This window comes from Bombina bombina, chromosome 7 (assembly GCF_027579735.1).
Source record: "Bombina bombina isolate aBomBom1 chromosome 7, aBomBom1.pri, whole genome shotgun sequence".
NCBI classification, from domain to species: Eukaryota; Metazoa; Chordata; class Amphibia; order Anura; family Bombinatoridae; genus Bombina; species Bombina bombina.
In genome coordinates this window covers 577,058,295-577,069,914 of record NC_069505.1, presented here as the reverse complement: position 1 = coordinate 577,069,914, position 11,620 = coordinate 577,058,295, and the positions used below count along the sequence as shown (strand labels likewise).

Sequence of the window (11,620 nt, the reverse complement as noted above, 5' to 3'; positions counted from 1 at the left end):
TCAGCTGATCTCTTAATGGAAAGTATAAAACTGGAATTGCTCACCCTTCTCGATTAATGAAAAATAAATGATATAATCCAGCAGGTGCAAACTAGAGAGAAATCATTTATAACCAATTAGAAAAAGAGAAAGTTAATGTTCCAAATGAGGTAAACTCAAAAGGCGAGGATACTGCACTCAGCTATGAAATAAAAAAATCTTTAAGGGTTATTAGACAGCTATAGCACAATATATTTAATATCAAAAATACCTTTCATGAATAACACATATCTAATTAAAAATCTTCCCTAATGGGCCCCTCACAGCAATAGATGTAGCCGGCTACTTAAGTCATTTGGTGCACCACAAGAGAGATCTTACAAAACTGAAACAGTATTCCTTACAAAAAGGTGGTTGCACTAAGTACATCGGTCATTTCCCAATTCATCAAGCAATACTTAACCCAGCTTGTAGGTAGACAATATCCCCATGAGCTCCCGAGGAGAGCAATAGACAGTTCACACATGAGGAGTAAAAGCACACAGGGAGACTGCTGTCGCAGTGTCCTCCGACTCCACCAGTCTATATCTCGGTACTTGTTATCTGTGTGCTTGTACTCCTCAAGGAAATCGTGTTATGCTCAGTAAGTGTGAGCCTAGCTGGGAAAAAAATCTGTGGGGGGTTCCCACCGAGGGTTGGTTGCTGCAGACCAAAGCGTCCTATTGCGCGTTTCGCTCCTCTGTTAAAGTAGCTAGGAGTTTCTTCCAGGTGGTCTCTTAATGTTCTTTGGGACATCCCAGTGTTTTTGTAATATGTTATTTATAGGATAATCCCAATCTTTAACATAACATAATGCATTTTTAGCGGATGTGTTGTTTGGTTGCATCTGTTTGAACATGTCAATGTGCACATGGTTTATTTGTAGGCATGTATTTGGCCCCTTTTGTGTTTTTTTTTTACTCCAGACTATCCTTCTGGTTCCAGGTCTCAAACTGGTTCGGTAACAAGAGAATCCGGTACAAAAAAAACATTGGGAAATTCCAGGAGGAGGCAAATATCTATGCCGTGAAGACAGCCGTTACTGTGACCCAGGGAGGCCACAGTGGGGCCAATTCGCCAACAACACCTACTTCTGCAGGTACCTAAACTTCTGTGCACTAACTGACCTACTAACGATTCTTAGCACCAGGGCTGCCATCCCTATTTCCAGAGGTTTCCCCCCCACAGTTAATCAACACCCCTTGGATCTAGATCAGTTACTTCACCTTCTACATCTGCACGGGCAGCTACCCCACCTAACCACTCTACTTTCTTCCTCTTTTTTGTTTCCCTCCTGCCCTTTACCCTTCCCTACCTTTCCCACTCTCTCTGCCCCTCCCCACAACTCTGTTTTCTTATTCTGCTTCTGTGTCACACCTGCTTTTCTTGCGCTATTTTCCTCTTAATACTATGCTTGGTTTCCATTTTTCGTCCCTTACTCCCTCAAACTCCTACATCTTATCTCTTTTTCTTTCTTCTCCATCCCTTCTTCTCTTGCTACCGCTCTCCCTTTCTCTATTTCTCTTTATCTCAGGTTCTGGTGGCTCATTCAATCTGTCTGGATCTAATGATATGTTCATGGCGATGCAGGGGTTAAACGGAGACTCTTATCCCCCCTCACAGGTCAGTTTCTGCCTCTCCTCTTTGCTGCCATTCATGCTGTTTCTTTTTCATGTCCTCACTCATTTCATTCCATCCATGTTCACTTAACACCTCCCTCATTGACTATTACCTCAACCATGCGCCACAAACCTCTTTCAATTTCCCCCTCTCTTAAGTTTCCCTCCCCCCTCTTCTTTTCTAGTTTCATCATCCATGTTCTCTCCTAACCTTTGTTCTCATCCCATGTTGGTCTCCCCATTCGTTGGTCTCTTCATCCATTCTCTATTCACAAGTATGCCCCACCCTCTCTGTTTACCTCTCGCATCGACCTCCTGTATTAGCTAGTTTTCAATCTCTGTCCTCGCCACCCATACGCCTTCCTCCTTTTTTATTCCTGTATCCTCTCCTCCTTTCTCTGTAAATCTTTTCTCTTCCTTTTACACAACCCTTCCATAGCTCTTAACCCTTTGTCATCATTGTCCAGCTGCTGCCACCATTTTTCCCCACTCTTTTTTACTTTGCTTGATGTTCTTAATTTCTTCTTTCACTATAATTCTTTTTTCTAGTGATCTTTTTTTTCCCACTTTCCTTTGTACATTTTTCAGACATCCTCAACCTCTTTCCTCATCTTTTTTTTTTTTTTTTTGTTCCACTTTTGTTCTACATTTTCTCTCTTGTCCCACCTTCTCTATTCAGATTTCTTCTATCTTCACCTTAAAGTGACAGTAAACACTAAATACATTTGATGTGCCTCCTTCTAATTGTGGTTGCCGCCATTTTGGAACCCAAATTACGCTGCAGGTATCTGAAGGAGAGATGTTGCACGTGTGCAAACATGTAAGCACTGGAATGCAGTAAAAACTAGATTTCAACATGGCGGCACCCATGACTAGAGAGAGGCTGGGAATAACCTTAATACTATGCTTATAAAATGTATTTAGTATTTAATGTTCCTTTAAAGTCAATCTCATCATACCTTTTTTTAGCCACCACCTTATCTCTTCAGGACCGGTTTCACTTACCTCTTCCAAATCTTGACTTACTAATTAATTTTTGTCACCCTTTCTTTTTGCTCCTGCTCTTTATCTTTCATTTTGTTTCTCCTTCTCCCCCACTGTTTCTTTCCTCCTTCGTTCTTTCTCTTCTTTTCATCTTTCTCACTCCAACTTGTTTTCTATTTCCCATTCTTTTCTTTTATGCTAATCATCTCCCCTATTCTTTCAATCTTTGTTCTCCTCTTTCCTAACTCCCTCTCGCTTCTGTCTCATGTTTTAAACTCTCTAATTTATCCTCTGCTGCCTTCTAACCACTATCATCATTCCTCTCTTTCTTTGTGAGATACCTAACTTCTTTCTCCTTCCCAATTGTTCTTTACCTTGTGTTGTTGCCTTATGACGTCGCTCTCCTTACTGCGCTACCCTGAACCACTATCTTCTTCTTTATTCCCTTTTGCCTTGCTTTTATTTTTCTCCTTTATGATTCTCTCTGTTAAATGTGGCTTCTTTCCTTTCCCTCTTCCCATCGCTCTGGTTCTTTTTTTTTTTCTTTGCTTGTTTTTTGTTGTGTTTTTGTTTTTCCTACTCTATATTCTACCCGCTCTCCCTCTCTCTCCCCTCATCCTGCGCTCTCCCTCTTTATCTCAGGTGGAATCCCTTCGTCACACGATGGGTCCTGGTTACAGTGACAGCTTGTCAGCAAGTCAGATGTACAGTCCGCGGGAGATTCGGGTATGAGCTGCTTTGATACACGTGTATATTTAATTTATTTTTACTTTTTTATGGTTTATTGAACATAATATGATCTACAATAAACACAAAGAACATATTATACTCATCAATGTACAAGTAATATATAAAAGGAAACCAAACTAAACCATATCTCATTTGAAAACCATTCAAATCAAAGTGCCCCATATCACCAGAGTATATCAGGGGTACATTTGAGAGGATATAAAAGGTAAGCTAAACAGTGGGTTCTGCATGAGCCCAGGAATTTGACTTCATCTTATAACACTGTTAAAGGGACATAATACCCATATGTTAAATCACAAGAAAATATCACATGAACATGTAAAAAAGGAAGATATTTTACCTTGAAATGTCTACAGCTTACAAGAGTAAGTGGTCTGTGAACTGTTATCCTTCAACTACTATCCAGCTGCATGTTGAAAAAGAGAAAATAGATGATCAGCTTTGCAGTGCTGAGGTCCCACTTTGCTTTACTGCAATCTCATGAGATTTCATAGAATACATCCTTAAATTGAATGTCAAATTTAGATGAATTGGAGCCCGGTTTTTAATAATCTTTTATTAAAAACAAGGGCACTTTAATTCATCAAAATTTACATTTCACTCGTTTTCTTTAAATACTTACCTTTTCATTCTGACAGCTGCTGCAGCGCTTTCTCCGCCCGTCGTAAGCCCTCTTCGCAGGTCCAAAATGACGACTCCGGGTTTCTCTGATCACGGCGTTGCCTCAGGCCAAGATTCCCCCGGAGGGAAGACGTGATTGGAGGAAGCCGGATTCATCATTTCTGACGTATGAATAGGCTTCCAACGGCCGGGGGAAGCGCTGGAGCAGCTGTGAAGATTAAAAGGTAAGTATTTGAAGAAAACAAGTGAAATGTAAAGTTTAATGAAATAAAGTGCCCTTGTTTTTAATAGGATTATTAAAAACCGGACACCAATTCATCTAAATTGACATTCACTTTAAACTGAGCATGGAAATAACATGACTGTGCCTGCACGTGCCAGATGCACAATCCCTTGTAAGTCCAGAGACTAACATACTGATTGGCTTCTTAAAGTCCTTTTACAATGGGATGTGGCTACTGAGAAACATTTTGAGGTAAAATATCTTTCTTTTTTACATAGAGATGTTTAGATTATATTTTCTAGTCAGTTGTTTACATCTATGCTGCATCGCTTACACGTGCTTTAACATTTGGGTATCGGTTCCAAATATTATAAACAAGAGTGTTTCATATAAACAAAACTACAACTTTTGTGAAAAAAATCAATCAGGTCAGCCTCTTAATACTTTTTCATGTATGACATTACAAGGATATTATAAAAGCAGCCAACTATAAACTTTATAGGATATTAGTTTGGCCTTAGAGTAATAGGTAGTTGGAGAACAGTTGACAAAACCGCTGCCTAACCCAGAACTATATGGATAAGCCACTCTTGGTCATTAATACGCACAAGTTCCCCTCTAAATAGGGGCTAAAAGAGCTAATTGGGATTCCTGCCAAAAAGATAGCATTAGCTACACATGTATATTATTGTATTCTGGTAGCATCTAGAAGAGGATAGAATTCTGCTGTTGATTTCATTCAGACGGTATATACGCAACCGTTCATGTACTTTTGATGGAATGAGAGAACATACCATACTAAGGGAGCAACCCTTGTATATTGGGCATCTAAGCAACATTGCAAAGGATTAGCTTTTGAAATATTATAAAGCATCTTGGTTTTTAACTCTTTTTTTCTAATGTGTTGCTGTTCCTTTTCTAAATCGCCAATAGCATTTTGAATTTCTTGTTGTTGTCTCTTACAGGCTAATGGAGGGTGGCAGGAAGCTGTCACCCCTTCTTCTGTCACCTCTCCTACAGAAGGACCAGGCAGTGTACACTCTGACACTTCAAACTGAGCCCTCTCCTCCTCTCTGCATCCCCTCCTCTCTCCATGAAACCAATATCTCCTAATTGACTGAAACCCCATACTTGCTTTAAAATCTGGGACTATAAAGTTGTGGAGGACCTCACTCTCTCTTTTTTTTTTTTTTTTTTTTTTAAGTATCATTCTCCCCTTTTACTTCGTAAATAATGGCCTCTCTGGCGTTGCCTGTATTAAAGATGGCTGATGTACAGACATTATGGAGACAATGATTATGATTTAAGGGAAATGTTAAGGACAAAGTTCATTACCTCCCTATTTCTATGTGTCCACTTTTAGAAAAGACATAACAGTGGAGATTTATTGCTTCCATCCAATGGCCAAATGAAAGATGGCCACCAACAGCAGATTTACAGAAGATTAAAGAAAATGCATTAATGGAGAATAGATAAAATATACTCTCATTTCTCTGTCACAATGTGTTTTTATTATCAGAAACTGCATTACAGGGTGCACTGAATGTCAGATGTCGTCAACGTACCTCTAACAAGGACAGAAAACAGTGTTTCACTTAAGAATGGGGGGGGGGGGAAGTGAGGTCAAGGCCAAGAAAGGGAGAGAGGAGGCATGTGCCAGAAAGAAAAAACAAATGACTGAAAGAGAGGAGGAAAGCAACGAGAGGAATAAGGAGGAGGGATGACAAGGATAACCGAAGAAGTGGGGTAGGAGAGAAAGGAGTTCTAAGAGCGGGGATTGAGGAGTTGGACAAGGGAGAATGAGAGATGAAGAGTGGCTCTAAGACACCAAAGGAGGAGGAGAAAAGAGGAAGATGGGAGTATAGAACACAAAGAAGTGGAGAAGAATGACGATTGAAATTTTTTTTTTGTAAAAATTGTGGTAACAAAGAGTTTAGATGAAAGACTAAAAATCTCCTTACTTCCACTCTCCGGAGTCTACCCAAAACCTTTGAGGCTCAGCCAATCAAAGAACAGCGTTATTACCTCATAGCGGCTCACATAACCAATAGAGAAAACTTTTTTTTTTTTTTTTTTTATTTCCTTCCTTTACTGAGATTTTTTTTTTTTTTTTTTTTGTTCACGCATTCGCAAGTTTGACTACCTCCGAAGGGAATACAAATATATATATATATATCTCTCTCACCCCTGCACGGTGAGGGTGGTATGGGGGGGTCGACAGTGCTGTATCCGAGGAGGCGATTTTCTCTCCCTTGGCCTTTGACCCCCAATTTCACCCCCTCCACTCTCCCTTTTTTTTCCTTCAGGGTGCTGGGTTATGAATAGGGATGGATTTTTTCTTTTTTTTTTTTTTTTGATCTTTGCGTTTTAGGGTTTGTTTGTTTTTTTCTTTGCGGGAGGTTTATTATTTTTAATTTTTTTTTTGATGGTGGAGAGAAAGTTACAGGGATTGTGGGGGGAGGAAGGCTACACAAGTTGTGTATATATATATATTAGTTGTGTATGCAAATAAGTGTGCATATATATATAATATATATATATATATATTACACACAGGTACGTATTTACCTATGCACACACAGATATGTATACACATCTTTACATATATGAGCACATACTCTTGGCCTCTTCTTCTTATAGTCAGCAGCTCCAAATGCTGGATTTAAGGATATGACGAGCTGTGTGTCTGGAGATGATATGTTATTGTGTGTATTATTATTATTATTATTATTATGATACTTTTCTTTCGCTCCCTATTTTTGTGGGGATTTTACTGTTTTTTGGATTGTTATTTTTTGGTTCTTAGAAACAGTTTTTTTTTCTTTCACACTTATTAAAACAAATCACTGAAGCATTGTTTCTGGGTCTCCTTTATTCTCCCCAATCAGGATCTTAATAAATATGGGTTTCCCTCTTCTTCTTTTTTTCTTTTCTTCTTCATTCTTTTATGTTCGCTATCTTTCCTGTCCTCTTTAAAAAAAAAAAAAAAAAAAAAATCACTCTTTATGTCCACACTTCCTTTTCCATGATTCTTGTACCTGTGTTGATGTAAAGGGGCATAAAACCTGAATGTTTTCTTTCATGAATCAGAGAATGTGATATTTAAACAACTCTACAATTTACTTCTATAATCTAATTTGCTTTGTTTAAAAGGATACCTAGGCAGGCTCAGGAGCTGCTGATTGGTGGCTGCATATATGTGTCATTTTATTGGCTCACTGATGTGCTCAGCTGGCCTCCAGAGGTGCATTGCTGCTTCTTCAACAAAAGATACTAAGAGAATGAAGCAAATTAGATAACACAAGTAAATTGGAAAGTTGTTTAAATTAATATGCACTGTCGGAATCACAAAAGAAAAAATATAATTTATGCTTACCTGATAAATTCATTTCTCCTGTAGTGTAGTCAGTCCACGGGTCATCCATTACTTATGGGATTATATCTCCTCCCTAACAGGAAGTGCAAGAGGATCACCCAAGCAGAGCTGCTATATAGCTCCTCCCCTCTACGTCATATCCAGTCATTCGACCGAAACCATACGAGAAAGGAGAAACTATAGGGTGCAGTGGTGACTGGAGTTTAATTAAAATTTAGACCTGCCGTAAAAACAGGGCGGGCCGTGGACTAACTACACTACAGGAGAAATGAATTTATCAGGTAAGCATAAATTATATTTTCTCCTGTTAAGTGTAGTCAGTCCACGGGTCATCCATTACTTATGGGATACCAATACCAAAGCTAAAAGTACACGGATGACGGGAGGGACAGGCAGGATCTTTACACGGAAGGAACCACTGCCTGTAGAACCTTTCTCCCAAAAACAGCCTCCGAAGAAGCAAAAGTGTCAAATTTGTAAAATTTTGAAAAAGTGTGAAGTGAAGACCAAGTTGCAGCCTTGCAAATCTGTTCAACAGAGGCCTCATTCTTAAAGGCCCAAGTGGAAGCCACAGCTCTAGTAGAATGAGCTGTAATCCTTTCAGGAGGCTGCTGTCCAGCAGTCTCATAGGCTAAACGTATTATGCTACGAAGCCAAAAAGAGAGAGAGGTAGCCGAAGCTTTTTGACCTCTCCTCTGTCCAGAATAAACGACAAACAGGGAAGAAGTTTGACGAAAATCTTTAGTTGCCTGCAAATAAAATTTCAGGGCACGGACGACGTCCAGATTGTGCAAAAGTCGTTCCTTCTTTGAAGAAGGGTTAGGGCACAATGATGGAACAACAATCTCTTGATTGATATTCTTGTTAGTGACTACCTTAGGTAAGAACCCAGGTTTAGTACGCAGAACTACCTTGTCTGAATGAAAAATCAGATAAGGAGAATCACAATGTAAGGCCGATAACTCAGAGACTCTTCGAGCCGAGGAAATAGCCATTAAAAACAGAACTTTCCAAGATAACAGCTTGATATCGATGGAATGAAGGGGTTCAAACGGAACACCTTGCAGAACGTTAAGAACTAAGTTTAAGCTCCACGGCGGAGCAACAGTCTTAAACACAGGCTTAATCCTAGCCAAAGCCTGACAAAAATCCTGAACGTCTGGAACTTCTGCCAGACGTTTGTGTAAAAGGATAGACAGAGCTGAAATCTGTCCCTTTAATGAACTAGCAGATAAACCCTTTTCTAAACCCTCTTGTAGAAAAGACAATATCCTAGGAATCCTAACCTTACTCCATGAGTAACTCTTAGATTCGCACCAATATAAGTATTTACGCCATATTTTATGGTAAATTTTCCTGGTAACAGGTTTCCTAGCCTGTATTAAGGTATCAATCACTGACTCCGAGAATCCACGCTTTGATAGAATCAAGCGTTCAATCTCCATGCAGTCAGCCTCAGAGAAATTAGATTTGGATGTTTGAAAGGACCCTGAATCAGAAGGTCCTGTCTCAGAGGCAGAGACCATGGTGGACAGGACGACATGTCCACTAGATCTGCATACCAGGTCCTGCGTGGCCACGCAGGCTCTATTAGAATCACCGATGCTCTCTCCTGTTTGATCCTGGCAATCAATCGAGGAAGCATCGGGAAAGGTGGAAACACAAAAGCCATGTTGAAGACCCAAGGTGCTGTCAGAGCATCTATCAGCACCGCTCCCGGGTCCCTGGACCTGGATCCGTAACAAGGAAGCTTGGCGTTCTGGCGAGACGCCATGAGATCCAGATCTGGTTTGCCCCAATGATGAAGCAGTTGGGCAAACACCTCCGGATGAAGTTCCCACTCCCCCGGATGAAAGGTCTGGCGACTTAGAAAATCCGCCTCCCAGTTCTCCACGCCTGGGATGTGGATCGCTGACAGGTGGCAAGAGTGAGACTCTGCCCAGCGAATTATCTTTGAGACTTCCATCATCGCTAGGGAACTCCTTGTTCCTCCTTGATGGTTGATGTAAGCCACAGTCGTGATGTTGTCCGACTGAAACCTGATGAACCTCAGAGTTGCTAACTGAGGCCAAGCAAGAAGAGCATTGAAAATTGCTCTTAATTCCAGAATGTTTATTGGAAGGAGTCTCTCCTCCTGAGTCCATGATCCCTGAGCCTTCAGGGAATTCCAGACTGCGCCCCAACCTAGAAGGCTGGCGTCTGTTGTTACAATCGTCCAATCTGGCCTGCGGAAGGGCATCCCCTTGGACAGATGTGGCCGAGAAAGCCACCATAGAAGAGAATCTCTGGTCTCTTGATCCAGATTTAGCAGAGGGGACAAATCTGAATAATCCCCATTCCACTGACTTAGCATGCACAATTGCAGCGGTCTGAGATGCAGGCGCGCAAATGGTACTATGTCCATTGCCGCTACCATTAAGCCGATTACCTCCATGCACTGAGCCACTGACGGGTGTGGAATGGAATGAAGGACACGGCAAGCATTTAGAAGTTTTGATAACCTGTCCTCCGTCAGGTAAATTTTCATTTCTACAGAATCTATAAGAGTCCCTAGAAAGGGAACTCTTGTGAGTGGCAATAGAGAACTCTTTTCTACGTTCACCTTCCACCCATGCGACCTTAGAAATGCCAGAACTAACTCTGTATGAGACTTGGCAGTTTGGAAACTTGACGCTTGTATCAGAATGTCGTCTAGGTACGGAGCTACCGCTATGCCTCGCGGTCTTAGTACCGCCAGAAGAGAGCCCAGAACCTTTGTAAAGATTCTTGGAGCCATAGCTAACCCGAAGGGAAGAGCTACAAACTGGTAATGCCTGTTTAGGAAGGCAAATCTTAGATACCGGTAATGATCCTTGTGAATCGGTATGTGAAGGTAGGCATCCTTTAAATCCACTGTGGTCATGTACTGACCCTCTTGGATCATGGGTAAGATGGTTCGAATAGTTTCCATTTTGAACGATGGAACTCTTAGGAATTTGTTTAGGATTTTTAAGTCCAAGATTGGTCTGAAGGTTCCCTCTTTTTTGGGAACCACAAACAGATTTGAATAGAATCCTTGCCCGTGTTCCGACCGCGGAACTGGGTGGATCACTCCCATTAGTAAGAGGTCTTGTACACAGCGTAGAAACGCCTCTTTCTTTATCTGGTTTGCTGATAACCTTGAAAGATGAAATCTCCCTTGTGGAGGAGAAGCTTTGAAGTCCAGAAGATATCCCTGAGATATGATTTCCAACGCCCAGGGATCCTGGACATCTCTTGCCCAAGCCTGGGCAAAGAGAGAAAGTCTGCCCCCCACTATATCCGTTTCCGGATCGGGGGCCCTCACTTCATGCTGTCTTAGGGGCAGCAGCAGGTTTTCTGGCCTGCTTGCCCTTGTTCCAGGACTGGTTAGGTTTCCAGCCCTGTCTGTAGCGAGCAACAGTTCCTTCCTGTCTTGGAGCGGAGGAAGTTGATGCTGCTCCTGCCTTGAAATTACGAAAGGCACGAAAATTAGACTGTTTAGCCTTTGGTTTGGCCCTGTCTTGAGGCAGGGCATGGCCCTTACCTCCAGTAATGTCAGCGATAATTTCTTTCAAGCCGGGCCCGAATAATGTCTGCCCTTTGAAAGGAATATTAAGCAATTTAGATTTAGAAGTCACATCAGCTGACCAGGATTCAAGCCACAGCGCTCTGCGCGCTTGAATGGCCAATCCGGAGTTCTTAGCCGTAAGTTTGGTTAAGTGTACTACGGCATCAGAAATAAATGAATTAGCTAGCTTAAGGGCTTTAAGCTTGTTCATAATCTCATCCAATGGAGCTGTGCTAAGGGTCTCTTCCAGAGACTCAAACCAGAATGCCGCCGCAGCAGTGACAGGCGCGATGCATGCAAGGGGTTGTAATATAAAACCTTGCTGAACAAACATTTTCTTAAGGTAACCCTCTAACTTTTTATCCATTGGATCTGAAAAAGCACAGCTATCCTCCACCGGGATAGTGGTGCGCTTAGCCAGAGTAGAAACTGCTCCCTCCACCTTAGGGACCGTCTGCCAT

General features: G+C 41.4%; 1 protein-coding gene across 3 annotated transcripts in view; it reads left to right on the top strand.

The window, feature by feature from the left end:
* Positions 1–7,066, top strand: part of PBX2 (PBX homeobox 2) — a 56,073-nt gene extending 49,007 nt beyond the window's left edge. For 2 of the 3 annotated variants that reach the window (XM_053722006.1, XM_053722005.1), the window contains 4 exons: positions 964–1,117; positions 1,553–1,641; positions 3,264–3,347; positions 5,181–7,066. In XM_053722006.1, the coding sequence (XP_053577981.1) occupies positions 964–1,117; positions 1,553–1,641; positions 3,264–3,347; positions 5,181–5,273 (420 nt within the window). In that variant the 3' untranslated portion in view covers positions 5,274–7,066. The remainder of the gene's footprint in view (positions 1–963; positions 1,118–1,552; positions 1,642–3,263; positions 3,348–5,180) is intronic. The other variant, XM_053722007.1, reaches the window with a different exon arrangement.
* The last annotated feature ends 4,554 nt before the right edge of the window (positions 7,067–11,620 follow it).